We start from the raw sequence: 27,918 nt of genomic DNA, 5'->3' as shown, positions 1-27,918 counted from the left end.
CCACCCATCACGGGGCAGCTTCCCTCCATCCTACAACTCCAACGGAGCGCCGAGCACCAGCTTGCGGCTGCTAGGCCCGACATAAACGGTCTTGGGGAACTCCGAAATGACCCAGTTCTGGCTCGCGACGTCCCAGTTGCTGAGGTCGCGTCGCGTCAGCGTGGCGCGGAACTCGGCCGACTGCCCGGGCTCGATGCGCATGCGGTCGAAGCCGCGCAGCTGCACGGGCGGGTCCGCGGGCCCGCCGAGCGCGACGTAGAGCTGCGGCACCTCGTCGCCGACGAGCGAGCCCGTGTTGGTCACGGTCGCCGTCACGGTCTGCAGCACGTCCCAGAGCTGGCGGTTGCCGCCGGGCTCGTCCGAGGCGGCGGGGCCGGCCGCGGCGAGGGGCTGGGCCTCGGAGGCGATCGCGTTGGGCGGGAGGAACTCGGCCGCGGTCTGGCCGTAGTCGGGGTCTTGGGACGCCTCGGCGGCCGAGGAGGTGGTGTTGAGGTACGGGTAGATGTAGTAGGGGATGTAGGGGAACGATTCATTGGGGAAGGCGTAGTCGGTCAGATCGGTCGAGAAGTTGCCAAACGTGGGGGCCTCGGTGGTCGAGCCCGTGGTGGGGTTGTACTTTCCAGCGTCGCTCTTCTCTACCTTGATGTTCGAGTACTCGAAGGTGGTGTAAGACAGACCAAAGCCGAACTCGAAGATCGGGGTGATGTTCTTGTAGTCGAAGTAGCGGTAGTCGATCATGACACCCTCGGTGAAGTCCTGCTGGGGTGCACCTGCGCCATTGTTGGGCTCGTAGATGATGTCGGTGCCGTAGTCCTCACGCTTCGCACCCCAGGTGAAGGGGGTGCGGGCGGCGGGGTTGACCTTTCCATAGAGAACATCGACAATGGAACGACCGCTCTCCTGGCCGGGCAGACCAGCCCAGAGGATGGCAGTCACGTTAGGCGAGTCGTACCACTCGGTGACGACGGTGGGACCCACGGAGTGAATGACGACGATTGTGTTGTTGCAGAGCGAAGACACGTTCTTGATAAGCTCGTCGCCGCTGCCCCAGAGAGTGAGGTTGTTGCGGTCACCCTCGTTACCATCAACTGTGAGGTATCCCTCGCCGGAATCGGCATTGACAAACACCAGCGCAGTGACGTCAGCCTGAGAAACCAAGGCCTTCGTAGAAGCCCATGCATAGTTGTCGATTACGTGTTCGAGGCGTGTGCCATCGTCAGCAGTCTTCATGGTCAGTGCATCAAGAGGAGTGACCAGGTAGGGGAAGTCGGCAGTTCCGGATCCCCAGCCCATGGCAAGTGTTCCATCGTTGCAGCCACGGTCTGAACAGCCATTAGGTCCCTTGGGGTTGGGTCCGGCATCTTCGCCAATAACAGCAAGGAACTTGGGCGACTTCAGGGGGAGAGCATTGTTGTCGTTCTTCAGGAGAACGGTCGACTTAGCAGCGACGTCCCTGATGAGGTTGCGGTGGTCGCGCTGGACGTTGACATGCCAGTTGATCTGCTGTTCTCCCTCCTTCGCGTAGTAGTGCATAGGGCCGTAGGTGTCCTTGGTCCAAGAGTCAAAGTTGATCGGCGGCTGCTCAATCTCGTTGCCCGTCTTGAAGAAAGCGGCCATGATGCGCATAGCCATATCATCCAGGCGATACTCGGGAATGGTTCCGTTGATAACAGCTAGGGTTAAGTTGGTACCCCAATAGCTCTTGCCATCGTTGAATGCGACGTCCCCGGGCATGGTCATGTCCAAGCCAGCAACCGCGCTTGATGCGCCGGAATGTTGAGCAGCCCAGTCACTCATAACGAATCCTTGGAAGCCTAGCTCGCTCTTCAAGATTCCGTTGAGCAGCTTGCTGTTCTGGCAAGCGTACGAGTTGTTGATCTGGTTGTAGCTGCACATGAACGAACCGACACCAGCCCGCACGGCATCGACAAAGGGCCAGAGGTAAAGTTCATGCATAGTCTTGTCGTCGACGTTGGATGAGATGGCATCCGACACGTTGGGGCCACCTTGTCGGAAGTGCTCTGGTAGGATGTTAACGCATTGCGCTTCAGTTTGGCGAGGACAGCGAAGTACTCACCCTGCTCGTTGACGATGAAATGCTTGGCGCAAGCAATGACACCAGCATCCTGGATACCCTTGACGGTCTCAGCCAAACCGATACCAGTCAGCCATGGGTCGGCAGCGAAGCCCTCCCAGTTCCTTCCGCCTTCGGGGTGTCGGCCAAGAGGTCCGGCAGAGGGGCCGAGCATAACGTTCACGCCCTTGTCCTTGTGCTCCTGCCCCATGGCCTTGCCGCGCTGGTACATGAGCGATCTGTCAAAGGAGGCCGCAACAGTCTGGCCCGAAGGGAAGGCTGAGACATAATCGGCGAAACGGACACCGAGCGGAGAGTCCTGCAGGCAAAGGCCTCGGAGGCCCAGTCGGGGGACTGAGCCGACCTGGCCCACGCATTGCTCACTTTGCCAGCTTCACGAGGGTTAGCAATTGGCTCTTGATACGAGGGCTGCGGTACGTACCCGACACCAGTAGTCAGGTTGACCTTCTCCAATAGGGTCATCTGAGAGACGAAGTCTTTGGCCTTGACGTATGCATCCTCCCAACCAATTGCCTTGGGGTTCATCCACGGCGATGGGTAAAAAGGTTCCGAATGGGCAGTCTCAGCTCGCTCCTCGACCTGTACATGGTTAGAACTTGCAACTTGGGCCAGTACGAGGGCTGAACCGAATAATTTCGAGAACGGCATCTTGTCTACATCGAGTGCGAGAACCAGATGTTGTCGTGAAGGCGGAGGAAGAAAAATGGGTTAGGCGAACCCGAAAGAGACCCGAGGGGGAATAAGTACAGCGGCTCGCTCCTCGTGGAATCCTTTATGTGCTCATGTCTCGCACGGGATATTGAGGGGCAAAACAGAGGCTGGTAGATGGTTCAACTTACTGGTTGCGCGCTTGCAGCCGAACTGCAGGCCGCTAAGGCGGCAACAAGAGCGTAGCGCATCGTGAAAGCGTTTGCTGCTTATTGGCCTTCGTGATGGAGAGCGACAAGTCAGACTAAGAAGAAGTTTTCGACTAGGGAGGCAAGTCGAACAACAAATGGCGCTGGCCAGGAAGGGAAGGGGGAGGTCTAGACAATCCAGAGGGAGAAGTGGGATACATATATAGCAACAAGTCGGCTTTTTCCAGTCCACCAGCCTGCGCGGCCTGCCTCGCTGTCGATCGTCACATTACTTTGACGAGCGCAGGTAAGCAGGCATTGGCAGCATGGCATGGCATGCATCACGCCGTACATACTGGCTACCTGCTGCTGTGCGCCTCGCTGCATGTAAGTGACAGGGTTCTCCGCTTGTTGACTCTCCACACGAGCTCCAACGAGCGAAAAGTCCGAGCTAAAGTAGGCGGGTTGATCGATCCTGGCTGGTCAGTCCAAGTCATGTGTTCTCTACCTAGTGCCGACGCGGGATTAACCCCCTTGAATAAATATCAAGACGACAATTGCATGCATACATACATTAAGAGGTGGCAAGTACAAATAAAAAGCCACGCAGGGATAATCAGCTGGGCCTTGCCTGATTTTGCCTCATAGCCGTGTGCAATACACGGCCAAGATTGGAGCCCGGTGGGATATGGGGGAAAAGATCCATCCGGACGCGATCAAAAAGGCCGTTAGCAGTTGGAGCCGCCGGGGGTGTTGGCTTGGCTTCATTTGGGGTAGACAACAACAAACGCTTCCAGTGACCTCACCCAGCTAGAAGTATCTCTCGCAGTCTCGGGCGCCCACGTTGGCGCGGGCAAGGTTCGACTTCTAGTGAGAAGGGCCGATGTAACCCATGTCAATCCGGGGCACCCACAGGCACCAAGCTATGCCACGACTGGCTGGAATGAAAAAACATCATTGAAAAACAATTCTAGAGGGTAGGTATGATAATGTGTATGCACACAACCTACTTCCATTCAATTGATTGATTTGGGAGGCCGTGTAGTAGAACGTTGGGATAAAGTTGCCTCATGAAATGAAGCGAACAGTCTTCGGATGGCTTTCGGTATGTTCCCCCCCCCCTTGTGTGGTTGCCTGGCAGCAGGCAGGCCTTGCTTGAGTCGTGGGCAGGTAGTTATTAATTGACAGGTAGCATCGGACGTCGACCCTTGAGGGTTCCGTTGTTCTCGTCTGCTCCATGAGTCCAAATCGGCCAAGGAACATTTGATTGCGGGGTATGGGATAGAGTGTCTCCTCTCATAAACATATGTTGCAAATTCGTTCCACTCGATATTCTCGATGTCCTTGGCCGAAGAGGTTCCAGGTTACGCCAGCGCAATCGCAACGGGATGGGGCACTGAAGGAACCATCCGGCACGCCCTTTGACAGTTTTAATACACACTTCTCTAGACCACCAAACCACGCATTGCAACGCATCTATTTCTCAACCACTAAATGTAGGAAAAAAATCTAGGAAACATGCTAATAAGTACAGCAAGTCGTTATTACTATATTACCAATTTTTTCTATTTTTTTTAATGCTCGTCGTGGCTTCGTAAATACTCGTTGAAAGTAGAAAGGTCTCAATGTGGTTAGATGTGTGTATTTAAACTGTCAAAGCGCGAGCCGGCTGGGTCTGGTGGGTTTGGTGGGTTGGCGGGTTAGTGCGATGGGAATGGCGCAGATTGGCTTCAATAATCGCCAACCAGGAAGCGGTTAGTCGCTCCGCATCCTGACCCATCCCGTTGTCTTGGTCAGTCTCTTTACCGGTCTTGGCAGGTCGTTGTTTTGTTCGTAATGATTTCATCAGTTCCCCAACCTGTCCCCAATCCCAGCAACCAAGACTCTGGGTCTCTCTCTCTCTTTGCGATTGAGGGATTTTCACTCTGCTTTCTCCATGGCCCAGGCTGCCAGGGCTCTTGATGCGTGAGGACTTAGCTGCGCTGTAGGCAATCGCCATCACACCTTGGCGTTAACACGGCTGGAGGGAGAGGAGTGTACATGATTCATTATTTTTCAGCTAAGTGAGGTGAAATGAAACGAGGTCCTGCTGATCCAAATCATATGCAGTAATGTCAGCAGTCGGTGAAGGGGCTGCTGTGCCATGCCATGCCATGCCCTCCCGTGCCACCCGGGCTACACAATGTTGAGTTGCATTCCCAGTGCAATGCGCGCGTCCCGTACCTGTACGCTATGTAACGTGAATCTCGTGCGAGTACAGAGCATGTATGATAGATTCATGGAACTGAGTGCACCCGTCCAACCCAACTCAACTCTAAACGAACCCGTCTACCAGATCCGGGCTCTCATCCGATGCGGTCCCTTGATCCTGATTCCGAAAATCCCCAAAATGTGCTGTCTTGATGTCAATCGCACTTTTTTCCAATTTCGCATTTGGGGAAAGTTTTATTTCCTTTGGGGTACTTGCTTGGCAACTTGGGCAGGTTCGTCAGTGGGAGCTAACCCAAACTCCAGTGCCACCCCCGCTAAACTCCCCCGCATGACCCCAACTGTGGACGGCTCAGAAGGGCACGATTCCGAATGGCAGAGTAAGTACATGTATTTAGGTAACGCAATCCATCCCCCGAACTGGACCCGGCGAGAGGAGCAGTTCTCCATTTTACTGTTCTATATCCGAACGGACCGGCCTGTGTACAATTACCAAGCAGCCAAGCGGAATAACACTGGAGTCGGCCCTTTTTCTCCCCGTCTTTCTCCCCATCCCGGAGTGTGCGGGTTCTGTACACGTACGTCCCTCAGCCGATTTCGACGGCATGTGGCGAGGTTGTTAGCCGAGGGTAGTTCCTCTGTCTCTCGTCCCCCGTTCGCGGCAATTTGGAACAGGCAGGACTTTAATTCTTCCCTCGAAAGCTCAACTTATTGTTGCCAAAGAGGAAAAAGAAAAGCGAAGCTGATACGGACGAATGTCAGGAGCTTCCTGCTCTTATTGGTGATACCTTTGGTGGCGATTTAGAGGACCTTCGGGCCATATTCCGCTGCCTTTCGAGGCCTACTTTCCACGCCACAGAATATCATGGCACTCGCGCCGGCGTAAACATATTCTTCCGAACCCAGTTCAACAACCACTACTCCGAGCTTGATCCACATCGCCGAGAGCCTCCGAAACGTCACATCTGGCGGCATGTTAACTTCAGTCCCGCCAGTCAAATGGGCTGAACAACACTATGGTATGATGGTCGTCGTGCCGGCATAGGCATCTTCCATGAACTCCATGGCCCCAAGTGTGGGCGCATGGTCCAACTGGATCTCCAACAAGCCCCTAATCGCGTTCGCGTGATGTTACAAGAGAGGTAAGATCTTCAGCAACAGCAGGAAGAGCAAGACGACAATGAACATAGTAGCCTAGGTAGTAATGGTCGAGCCAACCCCAGCAACAACGACTAGCAGAAACAGTGGAGACCGCTATCGAAATCAACGTGGGCATTTGCTGGAAGCCCTGCTGGCGGAGATGAGGGAGCTGCCCTAGCGGTCGTATCATCAACCTCCGCCCTCACAACTTAGGAGTACTGGGCACTGGAGTGTCCGGCTAACAAGAGAGGAGTTGCTCCAGGAGATTTGACCAAGAAATGGACAGGCACTGGACATAGAGCCCTGTGAAAAACCACAACCGAGGTATTTACAATAAAGGGGGGATGACAGAGGCTTCACTTGATGGACGGTTTACAGAAGTGTCTGCTGATGTTCCCAACGAATTGGGTTGGTTTGTTGCTTGGTATAACTGGACGGGACCACAGCCACTTCACATTGGAACGGATCAAATGCGTTCGGTTTAAATTTTCGCATTACAGTCGGCGCGTTGGCTGGGGACGCCCCTCGGTCTTGATAGGACGACGCTGACACAGCGCATTACGGGAAAGATTATGGCTACATGGGGCGGTAGATATGGACAAGGCTAATGAATTAGACTGCGTCACTTGGCAGATGAAACCATGTTGTAGCTAAGGACGCAGGCATAGTTGGAGCGCTGAATAACGGTCCCCCTTGGGCACACTTTTCGCGAATCATACCAGCTGCCTCAGCAGAAACAAAAGGTCCGACAAAGCGATTTACTAAAGACCACAAGTCTGATGGTAGTTACCTACCTATCTTGTCGAGTCTTATTTCGACTGACGTAGTGATGTGCAATGGTGTACCTTGACTTAATCTGGTCTACTGCAGTAGCCATACCTGGTGTGTTGCACAGGTGTGCTAGAGTTGCCGTATAGTAGGTATGTAAGTATGCCCTTGGATGTACTTCAATTGTCGCCCTGGCGTCTTGTGTGTATTTTCTCCTTGATCCGAATAGGGGGACAAGCCCCGGCAGTTGTAAACAGGTATTATTGCTAATAGCTTAATTATTACTATTAACCCGAATCTCTAGTCGTACTCCTTTTTATTATTAATACCTCAGTAGTTTTATGTAATATCGTCAAATGATTTTTAGTATATAGGGAAGTCGATCGTTTAAAAGTCGGGCGAGAACGCAGTTCGGTTATCCGAGAGTTGCTGACGATCACGACAATATATCACAAAGATCAGCAATCCGTTTCTTTTTGAGGTTTCTTCGACCACGTATCAAATGCCTCAATGACATGCCCTACAGACTACGCTAGTCAGGTCTCATACATACAGTTAGCCATATACATCTCATCTCACATGCTGCTGGAATACTTATGGTCGCTATGCCCCTTAGAGACACACGACAGCCACTCTTTGTCATGCATGAAAGAAGCCGGTCGGCAAAGGTCATATACATGTCTTAAATTGATGCATATCGAGCGCCTAATCTCAAACTAACTAATGGTACAACTAAAGAATCTATCTAAGAGAGATCTTTGCAGAGCTGCTTCAACGAGATGTTCTTGTCGAAGTCGACAGCGGGCTGGCCGGGGCAGAGGCTCTCCAGCACGATCCGGTGAGCACGCTCAAAGCCGGCGGAGGTGTCCATGAAGTCCGACCTGTCGAAGTCAAGGTCGGCAACGTGGTGCGCCAGCAGGGCCAGGCGGTGGTACTCGAGCCCGTTGAAGGGGTTGTTGCTGTCGCGGACGGAGTCCTTGGCCCGGCGCGACAACTCGTACTGCGGGCCCATGACGATCCAGACGCGCCGGTTGGTGCTGCTGACCTCCAGGAGCAGGTTGAACGGCGTGAGGAGGCCGGAGATGGGGCCGGCTCCGCGGCTCGACAGCTTGCGTAGATGGAGCTCGCCGAGATCGTAGACGTATGCGGGAGGCTTCCACCGCCGCTCCCACTCCGTGTACCGGACCAGGTCCTCCTGCAGCATCACGCGCGCGTCGATCTTCATCTTCAAGATGCGGAGCTGGCTGAGGTCCACGCTGCGCAAAAGATTGGCCTGTTCATGGCCGCCGGGGCGGGCGCTGGCACCACGTTGGCCCATCTGTCGAACGCCATAGCCAGTGTGGAGAACGTAGTCGAGCTTGTAGAGGGGGGAACTTTGTATCGCCAAACATGATGCATTTTCTGGCGATCTTGGTGTTGTCGAGCTTGACAAGCTGGACCAGGTGGTTCACGTCGTTGAACTGGACTCGTTGCAGGAGCGTGTGATAGCCCTTGTTGGTCAAGACCTGGTACGGCAGGAACTGCTCCTTGGACAACAGGGGGACAGCCGCCGGGACGAAGTTGGCCGGGACAAGAGGGGCTGCAGGAGAGGGACCACCAGGACCGCCACCGCCACCGCCACCGCCAGCGGCAGGAACAGCGGGGAGAGCCAGCGTCGTCGAGTTCGCAGCGGGGCCCGCAGCGCCAGCGGCCACAGCGGGGGTGGAGGTGGAAGGTCGGCGAGGTCTCAGCTCCCAGGCGTTGGCATTGGCATTGGCTCCGCCACCGCCACCGCGGCTGCCGCTGCCGCTGCCTTGTTCGGCTCTGTTCAGGTGTCCGGATTCGTTTCCGTCCGCACGGCTTTGTTCAGTTCTGTTCGGGCGTCCGGATTCCGTTCGGTTTGCCTGTCCGTGTTCAATCGCATCCGGGCGTCCGGATTCCGTTCGGTTCGCCCGATCGTGTTCGATTCCGGCAGCGCGTCTGAATCCGTTTCCGGTTCCGGTGCGGGCCTGAGCTGGGGCACCGTTGTTCTCAAGGTAATCCGCCAGGTAGGCACTGAATCCGCGGAGACACTCATTGACCTCCTCCTTCACCTCGGCTTTGATGTTGACGCTGTGCTCTTTGTTCGCTCCGTTCTGGGCGGTCTTGATCTTCTTGTCGATCTTCTTGTCCAGCTCCTTGACGGTGGCATCGAAAGTATTCGCTCTTCTCTCCAGTCGGTTCAGTCGCGGATTGTATCCGTTGACCTGGTCAATTAGCTCTCCCTTGGCTTCCTCGAGCTTCTCATCCATCTGCTTCGTGAAGGCGACCATGGAGGTGGTGACGTCGTTCTTGATGGCACCGTGCTTGACGGCCATCTCCTCACGCATGTCCTCGGGTACTTTCATGAGGCCCTGAATCAGCTCATGATTGCGGTCGGCAATCACGGTGAAGGCGTCCAGTTCGACTGCCATGGCATTGTTGTCAGGGCGCCGATCGGCGACAGCAGGATTCGGGTCGGCGACATCAGGGTGTTGCTCAGCATTGCTTCCATTGTTCTCAATGGGCGCCTCGGGGATGTTTCTCAGGGCATTGTTATTGCCGTTGTCTGAGTCGCCGAGATCGATGAAAGCAGGCTCAGGTTTAATCTCTCTGACAGAGGATTCTCCGTCGCTGTCCTCTCGCTTGCGCTTGCGATCGAAGTTGCTCATGATGACAGTGTCTTAGTGTGACTATTGAGTGAAACGTTAGTAAAGTGACATCGCATTTATGGATGTTTCCCGCGATAATGACATTGGGGCGTACCAATGTCTTCCGAAAAGGGGGTCAATGCATAAAAAGGGGCCAGTGGCGGACGAACTTCCCGACCTGATGGGGAGTATGAGAACGGGTAGAAACCAAGCTTGACTAGAATCAAATGAATACTCAACCGCCAAATGCTCCCAGGTTAATGCTACCAATGGCTAACGTACTTGGTATGACTGATCACTCAGTCACGGTTCGTTGAAGGGAGAGGAGTTTTGACAAGCCCGCGGGCCAATGGCGAAGACGCAATGGCCTGGGTTTATCAAAAGACTGTGGACAGAATTGAATGTATCGCCGAGCTTAATGAGCCAATAAGGATAAGAATATGGTGGGAGGATAAGGATGAGAATCCGCGTTGCCTAAAAAAGAAAATTATGAGTAAGCTCCTTTTACTTTCGGATTTAATGTTTATGATGATGGGGGAGGTGTTCAAGCCATGAGGCTCATATCATCTTGAAGGGTATGGATGAAACTTGAAGGGATATGCCGAACGAAGAAGAAGGACAAGGGGGAAAGGAAGATACGGTCGGCAATTCGTGCTGCATCACGAATTTGGTCCGACGTGCCTTGTTTGCTCACAGGGAATGAAAATTCCTCTTCAAAGGTGATATTTCAAGAGCCCCTGGTGAAGGAAATATGTAGGATTCTCAGGGATGTGGTGGTCGGAGAGAGCTCAGGTGACAACAGTAGGGTGTATCTCCAAATTTTGCAATGACGAACATACCTTGCAGGAATAATGAGGTCAAACTGGAAAACGGGCGATGATGGTATTCCAGTATAAGAGGTATGTAGTTATGGAGTCGAGTACTGAACCCAAGTGCGAAGGTACGATGATGGCGATTCAGTAGAAGATGTATCTAGTTGTGAAGTCGAGGACCGATTTCAAGGGCGAAGGTGCGAGGTCGAAGTGGTCATCGCCGAAACTACAAAGAGGAAGGAACGAAGGGATATCAGACGATTTTGATGCCACTTGGATTCCCTCGACTTGTCAGCAGCGAAACACCGATTTTTCAAAGGTCGATCGCCGAATAAATTCAAGTCGCCGAGCGATTCGATAAAGATCGGAGGGTAAAGAGGTTGAAGGCTCAAAGGGATCAGCAATTTGAGGGAATCGACGACTCGAGGGGGCCGACGACTCGAAGGGGTCGACGACTTGATGGGATCGACGACTTGATGGGATCGAAGGCTCGAAAAATAGAAATAGTCGTGTGATGCTGGGTGAAACTCGCGAAGGAATAATCACTAGTGTTGGCTCAGGTATGGAAACTTGGGGATATTCTTTTGGTCGCGGCTGGCTGTGGATGTATCAAACGTGGGTGAATACAACGATCGCCGAGTCCAGTCAAAGGCCTGAGCTTCTTGACTTGAAGTTGCCGAAAGGTCGAGGGTCGGAGAGGAAAAGAGTAAGATACTGCTTGGCAGTGGGTGGACAGAATACCAGCTACTGGGGCTGGTGAAGGTTCGCAAAAACTTGTGAAATCTTTGTCGGTGTAGAAATATGTTTGTCGGACCGCAGGTAAGTGAGTGCACACAAGAGAAGTCAAAGCCAAGGGCCAGGACTGATCGTGCGTGAAGTTGCTCGAAATAAGCCAGAGCTTGTAGGAACCAAGTTGCTGGATATTCGGTGGGAGCCTTGTTTGCAGATGCCGAGGAGAACTCGAAAGGGACTGCAATTATTTTATGGGTTCTGGGCTCTGGTCATTGAATGGTAGGTATGTCGGCGAGCCTGCTCAATAAACTGCAAGTAGGCCAGCGAGTAGAAGGAAACAGTTGTGGAAGGAACGTTGGGCAGATATCGTCAAGATTGTCGGCGGATGTACTGCGGCCATTCCGGCAATTTTCCCTCCACTCCTACTCCGTAGTGACGGCCCGGCGGAGCTGTTGTACAGTGGATGGGCCGCAAACACCAGTCACTTCAAGAAGTTATGACGCTCAGCTCATTCATGAAATCAATTTTGGCAGTGGCTAGGCTGGCCAGCCCTATGATGTCGGGCAAATCCAAGCGTCTTAGCTCGTCAGTATTGTGTTGGAGGAAAACAGGAGCATGTGGGAAAGGGATGAAAATGACACTCAAGCCCCAATCCTTCTGTGTCATAGTGGTTGCGGCCTTCCAGGTCGTACCCCTGCGCTTGATGAATTACTTCGAAATCTACTGCAGAGTCACAATACGTCGAGAACGAGATTCAGCTGGCCAGGACGTCGATTCAGCGCCGCAGTTTCATTATCGGACGGTATAAGAACTAATCTCACTCAGTAGTGAGCATCATGAATCTATGTCCCTGTCGGTTCCTTCCTGTTTGCTATGAAAACCCTCAATCGTTCTTGTTCACCTTGGCTCCGAATTCCTCGAAGAGGCCCATGGGAGTATGGACGCGGCAGTCACCTCTGATAGCAGTGTTCCGCATCAGCTCTGGTAAATCCTTAATAGGGGCGCAGTCTCGTCCTCCATGGTACCAGTCCTCCGCCCGAGCCGCCAGCTGCGCTAGGTCAAAGTCGTTGGGAATGCGTTCCGTGACTTGGTCCCACGAGTCGAACCCCAGGAAGGTAAACAGGTCGTCATCGCGGTCCCATTTTCGCTGCTTCTTGAGATGGACGCCATCCTCGACGCCTCGGTGCCGATGCACCATCCACAGCGCTCGTTCGTTGAAATGGGTCTCGATATCCATGACCATGTGGCAGCCGATGTAACGGACCTCGCTGATGTCGAATTTTCCGTCCGGGCCAGGACGCCAGGTCTCTACCTTGATCTCCCCAATCTCGATGACGAACCGAGGGATGGCGGGAGTCTGGTCTGAGGATCTTCTCTTGCTGGATCGGGCCTTCTTCTTCGGAGGATTTGCGACTTCAAGCGCCATGACCATTGACTCGAAGAGCTGCTTTCGATTATAGTCGTAAATGTCGGCATTGCTTTCAGCTTTGTCGTTCGAGGGTCGATAGCTGGAACCAAGGTGGTCTTTGGCATTGTGATCCATCACCACAAAGTAGCGATTGGTGAAGCTATCCTTCTGCTTCTTACCGGGCTTTTCGGCCTCAACCGTGTGCTCGTACAGGATGATTTCCTGGTAGTCGTAATGATTGCGTACTGCGTGGGCGAAGAAGAGGTCTCGGACATCGGTAAAATCGGTGTTGACCAGCAACTCCAGGTAGTTCTGGCCACTCATTCGAGGCATCTCCTTGAACATTTCCTTGAGCAGTTGAATTTCGATATTATCATCCATCTTGGCTGTTGGATAGAGGCTTGCTTGACTTGAAGATAATGGTTCGGAAGAGGTGTGGAAAGTAGGATAGATGAAGGATGGAAACAAACTTTGGTGGAGGTAAATACCCCAGTTGGCCAGAAAGAAAATAACGGTGCTGGCATTTGAAGGCAAGTGGTTGTCGCATGAACAATACCTTCACCTAGGCATCACCGCGGGTAGCTGCGTGGGCAGCTTTCTGCGACTGCCAATGAATCACAGACAACAGCACCAACATCCTAAAATGCTTCGTATATGGAACAATCAATCATGGGGTATGGAAGTGCTCTAGGTAGCCTAGGGTTGGTTGTCATTGTTTTTGCGCACGACTTACTCACTTGCTCTTCTACTTGAGGATCGTGGTTTGGTCTTTGCGAGCGGGTCATCCACCTAGCAATTGTTAGAGACGGACAGTTGGCCAATGATCTGGTTCTTTGGAGCTTTATTTCACTCGCATTACTTTACTATTCATGCTTCGCCATGGTGATGCCAATATTCACCTTTGCTTTGATGTTGAAGGCTGTAAGACTTCTTTTTGTTCGAGGCACGTATCTCGCAGTCCGACCACCAGACGCGTCTAGGCTGCCAGTTAATTGAAGCACCGCGGCCATACATCCACAACCCCACCTGCCCGCTCGCTCGCTACATGACAGAGGCTCAGCAACTGCTCCAACCAGACGCGCAACCACAACAGGCAACAGGAAATGGCATTCTCACATATACGGACGAGTTTCGACTGCACATCCAGGCAGTCACAAGAGTTTGTCGAGAAGTGGAAAGAATCATTTCCATGCTGAGAGACAACTCGAGCTTACTGCGATGAGTGCATGCGTGGCTTGAGTTCCCCGCTTCAATTCAATCAGTGCCAAGCCTTCGCAAGATCCTGAAGACAACATGTCATATTTCATCCATCTCTGACATTACATCTCGCTGTTGCCCAGACCTCTGAACTGATATTCCATGGATTGAAGGGCAGATTACCAAATCATCAAAATGGCCCAACTACCCAACGAAATCTACCGCCAGATCCTCTCACCGCTCGATCTGGAAACACTCCAAGCCTGCAGACTCGCTGGCAGGTCCATCAACCAGGCTGCGACAGAACTGCTTTTCCGCCATGTGACCCTGAGGGTAGAGCTCGCGCCTCCTCAATCTGCGATATCAAGTCTCAGGTTCATTCAGATCGCGACCGCGCCCCATTTGCGACCCCTGGTGCGGGAGGTAGCCATCAAGACCATCGTGCCCTCTGTGGCCTTCTCGGTTGGGGGCTCCATGCCGCCGCTTTCAGCGAGTCACAGCGTATATTACCGAAGCCCTTTCTGCATGCCCTACCCTTCTTAAGGGTTTTCTCCGGTCTGAAAGGTCTCGAGATCGGCTTCTCGGGGACGAAGACGTCGCAGGGCGCCGGACCAGGCTTACTAGTCCACGAATGCGGACCCTTTGCCAGTCTCGTCCTAGAAACTTGCCTCCGATGCCTCACAGGAGTGTGGTCCCCCGGCCGCCAAGCCTGGCTTCAGAATCAGTTTCTTCAAGCCATCCAGGCGACCGGCAGCCCGCTGAGTACCAACTGGCCCCCTTTGGTCACAAGCTTTTGCGCGGAGCGGATGGAAGCAACATCCTTGAAGATTGCCGACCTCCCTGTGTCTCTAGACGTTGCCGTGACGGATATGCTTTTGTCTTGCAAAAGCCTGACCAACCTGCAACTCCGGCTCGCGAGTTCCGCCTGGGAATCGTTCCACAACCTCCCGCGCCAGCTCGGAGACCGGTTTGACTACTTCCAAAACCTCCCCAAGGTCTGGCTGCCCCCTTCCATAGCGCAGAACTTGCGTGTCCTCTCGTTATCCTATGACGACTACTGGGGGTGGACGCCCAAAATGGATTTTAGAACGGTAAATCCAGGCGTTGGCTTTCCCAACCTGAAAGTGCTGTCGCTAGGATGCTATGTGTTTAGCTACAAGTGGCAGGTCGACTGGATCGCGTCCCTGGGGCGTCAGAACGGACGAGGAGGTCTCGAGGAGCTCTACTTGAAAGACTGCCCCATCATGTGGGAAGCGAGAGTGCACTCGGCCCTAGACGACTCCATCACAGAACTGCAGACATCAAGTGGCGAGGTTGTTCAGATTTCCAACGAAGGCTACCCGACCAACCAGTCGTTACAACTCCCCGACGACCTTTCCGGCCTGATCGAGGTGTCTTTCCCGCTGCGGTGGAGCAGTGTCCTGGACCACTGGGCCAACAGCACCCTGTCTTCCACCCTCAAGACCTTCGTCATGGGCTCGGAGCCTTGGGGGAGGGCCTGTACGAGCAGTGGCAACAACTGCCCGCGGCCACACCGGGGTTATTGCAATACGTGCACTTCAACATCGGCCTCGACCCCGAGCCCTGGATCGAACAGGACGACCGGCGGAGCTTGGTTATGGAGGTTGACGGCATGAATAAGTACATGGAAGCGAGGAAAGCGGACAATGACTCTTACGACAACTTTATGGATATCATGAAGCGCCGGCGGCAGTCTGACATTGAGGGATCTGGCCATGTACAAAGCCGCTAACGCGGAACAAAATCAACTTTGATGACCGGGGTAGTCGGCGCGGAGGCAGTTGTTGGTGTATAGAAGGTTGCTTTCAAGTCTTTTCCATGAAACAGCTGGTGCCCTGAAGTTGAAAATCGTTTTGTGTTAGCAGGACAACACTGAGTATACCATACGATTGGGCGGACTTCGGCAGTTGCATCGGGGGTAACCCCTATCCTACCAGGCAACCTTGATCAATACAGCGACCTCAGACGTCTGCATATAAAGGAAAGAAAAACGCCGATGCAAGTAGGACCTTTCTAGATGAAAATCACACCATCTACTCATCTGACATCCGACAGTTCACATACAACGCAACGTACACCTCCCCGGTTGCATACCAACGGGAGGTCGCCAATCTCGGGCGGAACCAACAAAATAAATTGACCATTTCTATTTTTGTGTGCATGTGTGTGGGGTGGCATTGGGGACGTTGGATGTGACCACATCACACACACCAATCTACATATGTACATACATACGTGACCTGCATGGAAGGCATCGAACGCGCTAGAGCGTATTCGACAGGAGCCGTTGGGTGCCACCCCTGTCTGGTTCTTGTTGCCCCCTTGCACACCGATTTGGGGTAGGTAGGGTCGCGGGTTGGCCGCGATATCAGCTGGGGGCACAGCAGCAGCCAAGCAGAGGGCGCGGCCTGTGTTACCACACTGTTCAACGCAACGTTGAACTGGCTTGTTTTCTTGCCTTGGTCTGCAAACACTTATGCCACAGCTTTGTGTTATTCATGCCAAGGGAATATGGGCCCTTGTTAATAGAAAAAGCCTTCCAGTTTTGTGTGGTGGCAGTAAAACCCACCCCTCACTCCCGCCTCTTCCAAGTAAGCATCTAGTAAGCAGTAATATGGAGAATTACGAGACGTAAATGCGAAGGAGAATGTAGTAACGATTGCATATTCGTCGCTTTGTAGATAACGAACAAATCCAGTGGCTGCTACTATATTATTATCTTAGCAAGCTGGTCCGTATGTGCCGGCAACCAGCGACTGGTAGGAAACAAAGGGGCACCGTGCGTGCCACACAACACGACGTGGTCGACCCCTCTGATGCACCGAGATAAAAGAAAACAACAACAAGATGCTGAACAGCACGCCCCAATTCCACCGCGACCCGAGAACAATGCTCTATAGCTCGGACCTCTTCGGGTAGTCGACGTGCTCCTCGATCGTGGTGGTGTGCTGGTGCTCGGCCGTCTGCAGCTGTTTCTCGGTGGCCGCGACGACCTGCTTGTTGAGCTCGTCGGGTTCGAATACTGCAGGAAAGATGGCAAAAAGGTCAGTCATTCGTATCTTACATTGCAGGAACCTCACCACGGCCAGGATAGTGGTAAATAGGATTTCAGTTGGCACTTACGGAAAGTGAGTTCTTCCAGAGTGCGGTTGTACGTCTCGGGGTAGAAGAGGAACTGGAAAATGAACTCGAAGGCGATCCAACCGCAATAAGCAGCGAGGAACTTCCAGTCGATGGCATCCAGAGCGAGGGGGTTGACGTTGGTGGAGAAGAAGCCTCCGGCCTTTCCGAAAACCTGTTCGATACCGATACCGCGACTTCGAATGGCGTACGGGAACAGTTCGACAAGATAAGCTAAGGGGAGAAAGTCTTGGGTCAGCAGCCAGATCTAAAAAATACAAAACCAGTGATGGGGTGGAAAGAAACAGGAGACTCACTGTAAGTTAGAGCATTATTGCCCAAGTTATAGCACGGTGAGTACGCGAAGTAGAAGAACAACGCCGAGATGGACGCTGCGCCGTTCGTCTCACCCCGATCCTTGGCCGAGCGCAGGACCTTGAAGGAGACGGTCATGGCCGAAAAGACCAACAGCATCGACGTCGACGACGCCATGAAGGCCCACCGGCGCCGGAAGCGGGTCACCACGAGCGCGAGGGCCGTCGCGTTGAGGAGGGCCCAGCACTGGTTGGCGATGTTGATGCGCGTCTTGACGGCGTTGTCGGTGAAGTTCATCATCTCGAACATGAGGTTCTGGTAGTAGGACAGGAGCGTGTTGCCGGACATCTGGGTGAAGAGGCCGAGGAAGACGCTGACGAAAACGCGGCGGCGGTTGCCGGCCGTGGACCACATGACGGCCCAGGTCTGCTTGGAGTTTTCCATTTCCAGCTTGATGGTGGACTTGATTTGGGCCATCTCGGCTTGCACCAGCAGCGAGCTAGCGTCTCCTTCGGCATGGTACTTGGTAAGGACGGCAAATGCCTCATCGTCTTTGTCCTTACTGACGAGGTAACGAGGGCTCTCGGGAAGAAGGCTGTAGTTTTATTCATGTCAGCGGTTGGAATAGCAAGAGACGAAGGCGAAAAGGGGCGGATGCGTACAAGACAGTGCAGATCTGCATGACCGACGGGACGATCTGCAAGAGCGAGGGTAGCCGCCAGCTCCAGTCTCCCTTGATTTCGACGGTGCCGATAGCGATAGCTGCCGCCATGATGGAGCCGATGAAGTAAGATGAGTTGAACAGCGAGGTCATGACAGCTCTCTCCTTGGGATGGCTCAGCTCGCCAATCAGGGCGGATCCTGAAATGATGGCGAACAGAATGCCCACTCCGAGAATCATACGAGAGACGATGTACATGCCAACTGTGAGGGTATCTCGTTAGCTCGGATCTCCGTGTTCGTCGTTGACTGAAATACGCCTACCGTGCTGGGAGAATCCTTGCAGGATGGCGCCGACGATCATGATGATCGACCCCGCCATGATACCCCATCGCCGGCCGAATCTCTGGTTGAACCAAGGCGCGATCGGGACGGCCAAAATGGAGCCCAGCTGGTAACAAGAGGAGATGAACCCGAGCATGGCGGGCTCGATGCTAGCCTTGCCCGTCTTTGAACTGATGTACCCATTGCCGAAATCTGCCGCCACGTTGTTAGTTCTTGCTTTCCACGGAGGGATGTGCCGTCACCTACATTTGTTGAAGTCGTCGGAGAACTGCAGGGTACCAATCAGTTGGGAGTCGAAGCCAGAAGTCATCTCGACGCCCATGCAGCAGCAAAAGAGCCAGAGGTACATGAGGCGCAGGTTGGGCTTCTTGTACCAGGGGGTGGTGTCCTCCTGCAGAAGCCGGGTAACGACGGGGTCACCGGCGTGTCCGGTCTTGATGACACCCATCTTGTCGGCGCGGATTGGTGCTGGCGGATGCAAATGATGACTTCGTTTGAAGACGATCGGCGAGGCCAAAGAGAAAGAATGTCTCGATTGATCTCAGTGAGGAGAGCGACCGACGGAGCTGAACGACTGGAGAGGTGGGAGGTCTGGATGAGACCCAACGCGGGCGGAAGCGTTGCATTATGAATGTCTGACACGCGATGGGGAGATTGGCTGCCGTCCAATCCCCGGCCAAGACAGGGCCTGGTCACTATCGGACCGCGTGCCCATCCTTCTGTGTGAGAGGCCAAGCCGAACTGCACGCAGCAGGGGAAGCGAGGCAGGATGCTACACACCCGACCCGAGTCATGGTGGTGTGTTCCAATGAGATGGTTGATATTATCCGGGGTAGAGTGGGACCGATCCAATGACACGACTGGTATTATCCGGGGTAAGTTGTTGCTAGCAGGGGGGCGCCAGCGACAGGGCAGGAGACGAGACGATTGGGATATGCATACGACAGACATGCCATGCCCGACGACATGCGGGCCAAGGTGAGCTATTGGAGCCACGGCGGGGTATCGGCTGCCCAGCCCGGCTTTCTGGATCCTCCCCCAACACGTTGCTGACCTGGGGCCCCAGACGGCCAGACGGTTGCCGAGCCCCTCAAACGGTCTGCTGGTTTCGGGAGAAAAAAGAAAAAAAAAAGAAACACTGGACCGGTCATTCGACGTTTGGCCAACGAACGAATTGAAATTGATTTGGCCTCGGATCTTCCGACATGGAAGTTCCTTACGCCGTGTCCGCGGCCATCCATCCATACCTGGCATCGTCTGAACTCCCCCGACCGATCCTGTCAATCAGCCCTGGGCCGAAGATCAGCATCCTATCCACCTTCCCGACTTGACCACACAGATTCACACGCGACCAGATGGTAGGCGCTCATGTTTGGCTCGTGGCCAGTCAATGGCGGTTGTGGCATTTTATTGGAGCAGAGCGACACGCCCTTCTCGCCAGTCTTGTCGGGTCATCAAACTCTGACGACTACTTGGCTGCCTCTGCCAACGCGCTCGCCAAGGACACAAGAAAAACCAAGACGGATAAAATCGACTCGGCGCCGGCCAAACCCCGCAGTGAAAGGAAAGTTTCCCGTCCAACTTTTCTACGAGTTCGAAAGTTACCTAGCGCTAGCTCTGGCAGCTGAACCCCAGGCCACCCAAAATCAGGGCCGGGGCTCGCGGCTAGCTCAAGTGTTCCCAAAGGAACAAGCTCTATTGGCGTGTGTTCGGTGGCATCGGGGGCCGGTAGGACGACGCGAAACATGCATCTAGAATATCTGTTTTGGCCCTGCATGTCAGCTGGTCATCTTTTTCATTCATCTCACAAGACCAAAGACGGGCTACAGCTGGAGTCCTTGGCAGTCAGCTATTCGATATAGCTGTCATTCCAGTTTAACCGGTCCTCATCCGGCCGACTGGGCGTATCCTTCAGGTTGGTCAAATGCCGCTGACGGTATGAAACTCCATGACTTTGGGTGGCGAGTTGCTTGCCGATTTTGATCGACTGCGATGAGAAATCAGGCTTCCTGTGTTGATCTGGAACCGCATCTGATGCAAAGGCCCAAAAAGCAAATATTGAATCCTTTCTCTTGGGACCCTAAGCGAACGAATCAGGCAATGCATTCATTACCCACCCGCATTGCTCCAGATGCAAGCGGTGCATCTCCCATGGTTCGCTCGCCATTCCATGTGTGGGTATCTAATATAGAAGGTGCATCTAGGCAAGCTGGAATGTGACCTCGGATGCAATGGCCTTCGGCGGAACCACATAACATGCGCGCCGTCCCCCCAAGTCTAGAGAACCCGAGTCTAAGGCCAAATTACCTATATCTGCTCTCCATACCATGTGCAGCGTGCCGGCATCCGGTCTTGAATTCTCGTTGGCGTAGCGGCAAGGCGGGACGGTGGAATCGGAGACCCTTGCTCGGCCGAATTCACTTTGGGTGTCCTGAATAGACGAGTCTTGGTTACCCAAGTGTGTCGTATTTCGGGCTGTCTAAACATTCGTTGTTGAACCGATAGGAGCGTGAACAGGCGCGACTTTTATTTGGCTATGACTAACATATACGGCGGCATACTTTTCGAATATATTCTAGATGGCAACTCTTGGGTGTACACTGGATATGATGCATAGCTAGCTTGTGTCCTTTCCTTGAAAGGTATTTGGGTATATGCCATGCCAGTGCTAGATCCAACATTAACGGTTGGACCAACTTCCGCCCCCCTTTGCAACCCTGAGTGACGTCTCATTAACCTATACCAGACAGACATTTTTCCTAATCAATTCGATGCCCGTATTCACCAACTATAGTCGAGTACCGTTGTAGCGATCCACCAAGCATCCGAAGTCTTTCTCCCCAAAGGAAAATCACTCACCGCTAGTACCAGATGAACATGGTCTATTGATATGAATTTCGTACCTCTGGACGCTTTTAAAACAATAATCACAGCTATCTTATGATATTCTTTCTGGGATGTCCACGCAGAGTAAGATTATCTTCTAATGCTAAACTCGCTGCTGAAGGGGACGGCTATGGCTATGTGGTCCTTGAAGATTATAGACCTAAAGGCATATTTCAGCAATGTTCGACCAAGAGGAGGACAATCTTCGGATCACATCTTTTTTCTCTCTATGATTCATGTCCAACTGTCCTGAGCGCTAAATCCTGCTGATTAACAGCGTGTTTACGAGCATTACTATTTTGCCGATTACATTATGCTTGAGTTCTTATCCCGACACCATCTTCCGCAACGCCTCCTCCAGCTCGATCGTGCCCCTGACAGTACTCTCCCCGTCCTCGAGCTCTCCCGCCAACACGCCGCCGGGGAGCATGGCCGCTATCAGCTCCACAAACTCCGGGACATATACTTCCGGCACCTCCTTGGCAAAGAGCTTCACGAGCCCTCCCCTCGGGATGTTGGCCAGCTCCCATTTCTGGCCCGTGGCGTTCTCGATGGCCTGGTGGACATCTGTGGCGCTGTAGCTCCGGGGGCCGCGCAGCTCCACGGTCCTCAGGCTCTGTTTCGAGGCTTCGGAGCTGTCGAGGAGGTACCCCGCGCAGAATTTGCCGACGTCCTCGACGCTGATCTGGTGGGCACACTGTTAGTTCCCGCACTGGCACTGTCTGTTGGATCGAAGGTGCTCGACTCACCATGGGAACCTTATACTCCGGGTCTTCTATCGGCGACTCAAAACACAGTTCCTCTGGGCCTGCGTATTTTGCGGCAGCAGCCCAGGTCTCATAGTAGCACGCCGGCTTCACGATGACGACCTCGGGCACCGCCTTCTTCAAGACCAAGTCCGTGACATGATTGAGTCGCAACATCCCCTGAAATTTCACCGTTTCTCATGTCAGCACCCGTTCTCCAACCTGGGATGGTGGCACAATTAAGAGTTGACGCACCGTTCCGCGCTCATGCTGCGACCCCATGGCCGACGACACCACCAGCCGCTTGACGCTGGGGACCCGCTTCAGCGCGGCCAGGACGTTGTTGGCGGCCTGGGCCGCGAACACGGCCGGGTCCCGGCCGTCGAAGGGCGGGGGCGGGTTGTAGAAGACGGCGTCGGAGCCCCGGAAGTCGAGGCCGGACCACAGGTCGATGTCGCCCTTGGCCGCGTCGAAGCGGGGGTTGCTGGTGAACTCGTCGGGCGCCTTGGACGTGTCGCGGTAGATGCCGCGGATGCTGGGCTTCTGCTCCGCGCTCAGCAGGGCGCGGATGGTGGCCTCGCCCGCCTGCGTCGAGGCCGGGAGGACGGTCACGTGGATTGGTGAGTTTTCAGACATGGCCTTCGGTTCTGACAGAATGCACCTCTGAATATTGGCGGAGGGAAGAACACCTTTCTAAGTTTCCATCGCTCCGAGTGACGGCTACCACTTTTATAAACCACCCCTCACGATCACATTACCAATTGATCGAACGACATGGGATGGCGGTGGGCATATTGGGTAGGTGGTGAGCTGCCATAGAGTGACGATCCCGCGGGGTGTTCCTTGGCTTAGCTGCCATATCGCCGCATATCGCGCTGACAAAAGGGGCTTGGCGGCCCTGACGGTCATACGATTTCGGTGGGACACTTTGCCATCTGACCCAGGATGAATACGGGGCAGGATGAACCATCCCCGGCTCTCCCCCGGATTCCTTTGGAGCTACGAATATTCACAAACTGGGGACTTTGGGGTATGGGGTTGAGACATTTAGGGTGGCGCCAGCGGCCGACACGCATCATACACTTGCACCCGCGCGAATGCGGGCGCATACTCTGCAATCGGAATGGTGCCGATGATGCACGTCGGTCGGCCGTTGCATCAACTGGGGCTCACGGTTAAGACCATGCGATGATGAAATGCAATTGGCCGTACCACATGGCATGAAAGACGACGGTCCTTCGCCGATCCTTCTATCTCGATTCAAGACATACGCGCGGCTAAATACCTACCCTATCGGGAGACATGACACGCTGGTGCCAGCGACGGGTCGGGCCGGGGTAGTTCGCTCACGCTGTACATAACCTAGGGCTTTGCTACCGTGAACCATGAACTCCTACCGGGTTCGTTGCCCCACACATAACCGTTGCTTCTCGCGTGCGAACAGATGCGCTTGTTGGGATCCCAGAGCCGCGATGAACGATGCACGGCGTGCGACTACGAGGGGATAACTACATTGATGTGTAGTTGCATTTGGAAGTCTTCATTGACGGAGTGGAGAGGGGCCAGAAACCAATACAAGAGCTACCCCTATTCGACTTGTGGGCGGGCATCCGAAGGTGAAATAGGGGTAGCTCGTATATTTTTCCGGAGGACGCTCTTCGGGAAGCAGCGCCGCTCCAAACCATGGCCTGCTAAAAACTGTTTCTGACGAACCCTGCAACGATCTCGCGCGTTGTGCCATATGCGGATATGGTGAACCCAAAGGGGGAGGATGTTTGAAATCGCCATCACCTTTACAGCCGATCAAGCGAAAGTACGAGAAAACGCATTCACCAGGAGCAAGTTATTGGCGGTTTGGGCGGAGATGCAATGCCCTGCTACGATGCCGATCTGCCGAATCTCAACAGGGTTAGGCGACCAATCAAATGACGTAGGACGCTATCGTGCCGCCAGAAATGCGACCTGGCCGCGGGCCTGGCACGTGCGACGATGGCTTTACGCTGTGTTCAATCAAATATTTTCCATTGATGATTGACGAAGGCGCAATGCAATGGGGACACTAGAGACACTGGAAAGAAGCGAGCAGGCGAGCATATGGCTCTCAGGTGTCCTTTTGCGCTTGGCGTCGTGGTGCTTCGCCATTCTACAAGTACCGCTGTACAAGACGGAATGTCGGCGATGCTAGCGGGTTGCCCAGCCAGACTAAACTCTACTGGCAGTGGCTAACCTAACCCACTCTGAATGGCGATCAAGGCCCTTTGTTTCAGTGGGCGTGCCAATCGGACCATGGCCTTTTGGCAGGTTGCCAGGTTTCACGATCACTGAGTTGGCAGACGGGACGGGGGAGCTTGGCTTGAATATAAGGTTAGGTACGCCCTCCCTACTAGCCACTGCGAACATTCCTATTGAACTTTGCTGTCATTCCAAACATTCCCCGTCCGCGTTTTTGTCCATCGTTAGCCCTCATCAAAACCATGCTCGGCTCCAAGGTACGTTCCACGAGTTCCCCTCCCTGCGCGCACGCACGCGCCCGACCGTGCAACAACGAAACGCCTGAAGTCAGCAAACGCTCTCTAATAATGCAATGCAGATCCTCCCCGCCATCCTCTTCACCCTGCTGTCCGCGGCCGGCGCCTCCGCCGCCGACGTCGCGGAGAGCGGGGATGTAGCCGGGCTCGTCGAGCGCGACCAGAGCTGCGCCTACACCTGCGGCTCCAACTGCTACCAGCAGAAGGACATCGACCAGGCCGTCAAGACGGGCTACGGCCTGCACCAACAGAGCCAGACTCTCGGTAAGCGCGCACCCTTCTTCCCCTCCCCTTCCCTCCGCCTCCAGAGATCATGAGCTGACCAGTGCATTCTTCTCTACCTACCTAGGCACCAGCAAGTACCCCCCACCAGTACAAGAACTTCGAGAACTTCAACTTCCCCTCGTCGGCGCCCTGGTACGAGTTCCCGATCCTCGCGAGCGCGAAAATCTACACGGGCGGCGCGCCCGGCGCGGACCGCGTCATCTTCGACGGCAAGGGCAAGCTCGACTCGCTCATCACGCACTCGGGCGCCAAGGGCAACAACTTTGTCAGCTGCGTCCAGGGCAAGCAGCAGAACAAGCAGCCCGACGGCTCCAAGAGCGGGGCGGCGATTGCAAGTGGTGGCGGTGGACTGTTGGCTGTGGCGGCGGGATTGACGGCGTTGGTTTTGGTATAGGATCATCTCTAGGTCGATGTCAAGCTTATAATTGGAAATAATTCAAGAGTTATCGTGGAGGTGTTTGGATTCACTTGGGACATTAGTGTGCATGTTATTTGGTCTACCGAATTTCTCACGCCAAAAGCGCAAGCCTCTTACTCGACATGAAGCATCCACTGACTAGGAAGCTCCTCCATCTTCCCCTCGGCCGCACTATCGTACTCCCCCCCCCATGACGCCCTTCTCCAACACCTGCTCCATCTCCCTGATGCGATCGTGGACCTCCCCGTCCCGGTGCCCCTGGCAACTCTGCGGCGTACACCCGCGCGGCGGCGACCAATGCCAGCCCGACTCCAAGAAGACGAACAGCCGCCGCAGCCCCGCGGCGCGCAGCTCCCGCAGCGGCTCCAGCAGCGCCGCGTGCACCGTCCAGATGCTGCTCTCGTCTTGGCACTGGCGCTTGGTCACGTACTCGACGTAGCGCTCAAAGTAGCCCCGGCCGTCGACGGTCCTGATCGGTCCCATACCGGACGGGCCGCTTCCCTCCGGCCTCCAGAACACGTGACAGGGCGCCGGGATCCGCGCGTCGATCGCGAGCCGCAAGTGCACGAGGAGCGTCAGGCCCGAAAGGCCGGCGGCGCCCTGCTGCGCCCCGAGCTGGCGCACCGCGGCGCGCCACGCCGCGTAGAGGGGATCGGCGGCGTCCCGCCTCCTGCGGCGGTCGCCCCCGCCCCCCACGATGAGGCCCGGGAACACGAGCTCGAGCGTGCGGAGGTGCGAGAGCGCGGCCGCGGGGCGGAACGCGTGGTGGCGCGCGAAGAAGTGCTCGGCGCTCAGCCGGCGGCGGCCGCTGCTACCGCCGCGCCCCAGCGCCATTACCCTGTAGCGACCTTGCATCCAGAATAGCTCGCCAGCCAGGCATCGCCAGGTGGCGCGGCTCGAGCAGGGCCTGGGACATGCCGTGGCGGCCGAGCTCGGAGCGGGACGCGTGGCCGCCGAGCTGGGGCAGGACGATGACGCGGCTGACGAGCAGGAGGGCGTGGGGCGGCGTCTAGCACTGGCAGCGGGACGCGTAGCCGCTCTGGCGCGCGGTGCAGATGGAGCCGGTCCGGTGGGTGTCGTCGCGGTGGGCTGAGGGGGTCGATTGGCAGTCGACGAACCGCCGCCAGCCCTTGGCCTCGCGGCACGTCATGGTGCAGTTGCTACCATCTCGGTGGCGGAGGGCGCGGTCTGCGAAGGTGACGCTGAAGCCGCCGCGCCGGCCAGGCCGCCACTCTACCTCCTTGCAGGAGGTGACCAGCTCTGTGTACTCGAGTATGTGCAATCGAGTCTCGGGCGGGAGGTCCATGAGTCGAAACGGCTCATCATGGACTGCGCCTTTCAGCCCCTTCGCTCGGAGCGCGACGTTCCTGGCTAAGCTGCAGAGCTTGTCGTCTCTCTTCGGAGAGAGACCGATGTCGCAGTCCCGGAGACTGCCCGGGTGAGCTATGAGAGGTCCCAGGACGGTTGTCATCGCAGCCTTATGGCCCGTATCGCATATCAGCTGCAGCATCAACTCTTCCCGGTTCGCGTGGGCGAGAACATAATCGGCCGCCGCCTGCCACGCCTCCAGGTACAGGTGGACGTACAGGGACCGCAGCTGCGAGCAAGCTCGCGGCGACAGGCTGCGCAGCTGGACGAGGCCGTACACGACGTTGCGCTGGTCCACGATGATGCGGTTCTCGGAGTAAACGAGACCCCTCACCTCGTCGTGGACTGTTCTACAGGTCTGGAGGACGTTGTAGACGAAACGGTACCCTTCGTCGACTCGCGAATCTGGATCTCGATCATTGCCGTCCCATCTCCGTTGAAGGATGATGTCTTCGCCAATCAGCAGCCCAGCCTCGATGTATACTCGACGCCGGACCGGCCAGGGAAGGCTGAGAAATGTCCCAGCCTGGTCCTGCTGGGCCATGTGGCCGGCAGCATCGCCGTTCGACACTTGCTCCGTTGCCATGTTGGGCGATTGGGCATGTGTTTCTCCGATCATCTGCGGTTGATGACTCTCGAAGAAGGGGGAAAAAGGCATGAGAGTAAAGGCAGTGAAATTGCAAGATGGTCATAGAAAAGGCGATCCGGGTTCTATTCAAACCTTCATCGCCACGTCAACCATACCTTGACGCTTGGAAAACATAAGGTTGCTGACTTGCACGGTCAAGCCCCTGCCTTATCAGTAAACCAATCGCTATACTGCTTAAACCAATTTGAGTGACCCTCGCCCAAGTCTTCATAACCCCCGACAAGCGGTCTCGACCATAGCCACGTGATGCCCATCACCAGGAAGGTAGCCGGCGCACTTGCATTTCTGCTCGTCGGGCCGATACGCAGCGTAGCCAAGTTGATGTGCTGGCTAAACGACGATGGACGTATGAGGCAGATGGAGAACACTTGGGAAGCACGTCTTGAAGCGAACGCCGCCGACGAGAGCATCAAAGCTGATTATGTGATAACATTTCCCCTTTCCTAGACCATCAGACACACTGACCAGGTCAAGATTTCTATTTTTAGGCCGTTGAGGCACTTTGCGTGGGGTTGCTCGCCCATGCCTTTCACGGTCTGGTGCGTAACATTTGCTAAGTCTGGTGCCTGTGACGATCACCTACCCCTAATCTGCCACCCCCGACAACCCCGCCATGAGCCAACAACAACCCCTGCCCTGCCTGAACCTGGTGGTTAAAACAAAAGGCTTAGATCTATATAGGTTACATCCATCAATCACATCTGCATCTGTAAATCCGGCGGCGAGTTCGTAA

At 54.8% G+C, this 27,918-nt stretch overlaps 10 protein-coding genes across 10 annotated transcripts; 3 read left to right on the top strand and 7 right to left on the bottom strand.

The window, feature by feature from the left end:
• Positions 1 to 30: 30 nt before the first annotated feature.
• Positions 31 to 2,994, bottom strand: PG986_014639 (glycoside hydrolase family 3 protein; the record flags this gene model as incomplete). Its single annotated transcript, XM_066850861.1, has 4 exons — positions 31 to 2,021; positions 2,078 to 2,466; positions 2,517 to 2,674; positions 2,935 to 2,994. The coding sequence occupies 4 exons, from the start codon at positions 2,992 to 2,994 to the stop codon at positions 31 to 33; spliced, it is 2,598 nt and encodes an 865-aa protein (XP_066693099.1).
• Positions 2,995 to 7,792: 4,798 nt separating this feature from the next.
• PG986_014638 (uncharacterized protein) lies at positions 7,793 to 9,716 on the bottom strand (the record flags this gene model as incomplete). Its single annotated transcript, XM_066850860.1, is given in 2 exon segments — positions 7,793 to 8,420; positions 8,437 to 9,716. The coding sequence occupies 2 exon segments, from the start codon at positions 9,714 to 9,716 to the stop codon at positions 7,793 to 7,795; spliced, it is 1,908 nt and encodes a 635-aa protein (XP_066693098.1).
• Positions 9,717 to 12,122: 2,406 nt separating this feature from the next.
• Positions 12,123 to 13,028, bottom strand: PG986_014637 (uncharacterized protein; the record flags this gene model as incomplete). The annotated part of the gene is made up of 1 exon (XM_066850859.1): positions 12,123 to 13,028. One exon carries the CDS (start codon positions 13,026 to 13,028, stop codon positions 12,123 to 12,125), a length of 906 nt encoding a protein of 301 aa, XP_066693097.1.
• A 1,011-nt stretch (positions 13,029 to 14,039) lies between these two features.
• On the top strand, positions 14,040 to 14,387 carry PG986_014636 (uncharacterized protein; the record flags this gene model as incomplete). Its single annotated transcript, XM_066850858.1, has 1 exon — positions 14,040 to 14,387. The coding sequence occupies one exon, from the start codon at positions 14,040 to 14,042 to the stop codon at positions 14,385 to 14,387; it is 348 nt and encodes a 115-aa protein (XP_066693096.1).
• Positions 14,388 to 14,650: 263 nt separating this feature from the next.
• Positions 14,651 to 15,481, top strand: PG986_014635 (uncharacterized protein; the record flags this gene model as incomplete). The annotated part of the gene is made up of 1 exon (XM_066850857.1): positions 14,651 to 15,481. The coding sequence occupies one exon, from the start codon at positions 14,651 to 14,653 to the stop codon at positions 15,479 to 15,481; it is 831 nt and encodes a 276-aa protein (XP_066693095.1).
• A 1,278-nt stretch (positions 15,482 to 16,759) lies between these two features.
• On the bottom strand, positions 16,760 to 18,753 carry PG986_014634 (uncharacterized protein; the record flags this gene model as incomplete). Its single annotated transcript, XM_066850856.1, has 6 exons — positions 16,760 to 16,887; positions 16,989 to 17,219; positions 17,303 to 17,895; positions 17,963 to 18,224; positions 18,285 to 18,497; positions 18,552 to 18,753. 6 exons carry the CDS (start codon positions 18,751 to 18,753, stop codon positions 16,760 to 16,762), a joined length of 1,629 nt encoding a protein of 542 aa, XP_066693094.1.
• A 2,763-nt stretch (positions 18,754 to 21,516) lies between these two features.
• PG986_014633 (uncharacterized protein) lies at positions 21,517 to 22,573 on the bottom strand (the record flags this gene model as incomplete). Its single annotated transcript, XM_066850855.1, has 3 exons — positions 21,517 to 21,888; positions 21,941 to 22,117; positions 22,193 to 22,573. The coding sequence occupies 3 exons, from the start codon at positions 22,571 to 22,573 to the stop codon at positions 21,517 to 21,519; spliced, it is 930 nt and encodes a 309-aa protein (XP_066693093.1).
• A 1,838-nt stretch (positions 22,574 to 24,411) lies between these two features.
• On the top strand, positions 24,412 to 25,144 carry PG986_014632 (Ribonuclease/ribotoxin; the record flags this gene model as incomplete). The annotated part of the gene is made up of 3 exons (XM_066850854.1): positions 24,412 to 24,426; positions 24,528 to 24,729; positions 24,822 to 25,144. 3 exons carry the CDS (start codon positions 24,412 to 24,414, stop codon positions 25,142 to 25,144), a joined length of 540 nt encoding a protein of 179 aa, XP_066693092.1.
• A 195-nt stretch (positions 25,145 to 25,339) lies between these two features.
• Positions 25,340 to 26,002, bottom strand: PG986_014631 (uncharacterized protein; the record flags this gene model as incomplete). Its single annotated transcript, XM_066850853.1, has 1 exon — positions 25,340 to 26,002. One exon carries the CDS (start codon positions 26,000 to 26,002, stop codon positions 25,340 to 25,342), a length of 663 nt encoding a protein of 220 aa, XP_066693091.1.
• A 175-nt stretch (positions 26,003 to 26,177) lies between these two features.
• Positions 26,178 to 27,122, bottom strand: PG986_014630 (uncharacterized protein; the record flags this gene model as incomplete). Its single annotated transcript, XM_066850852.1, has 1 exon — positions 26,178 to 27,122. The coding sequence occupies one exon, from the start codon at positions 27,120 to 27,122 to the stop codon at positions 26,178 to 26,180; it is 945 nt and encodes a 314-aa protein (XP_066693090.1).
• Positions 27,123 to 27,918: the final 796 nt, after the last annotated feature.

The sequence above is a fragment of the Apiospora aurea genome (genome assembly GCF_038362705.1).
Source record: "Apiospora aurea strain CBS 24483 chromosome Unknown utg000010l_segment0_segment0, whole genome shotgun sequence".
In the NCBI taxonomy this organism is placed as follows: domain Eukaryota; kingdom Fungi; phylum Ascomycota; class Sordariomycetes; order Amphisphaeriales; family Apiosporaceae; genus Apiospora; species Apiospora aurea.
The sequence above is the reverse complement of the archived record's forward strand: the minus strand, read 5'-3'. Positions and strand labels throughout refer to the sequence as shown.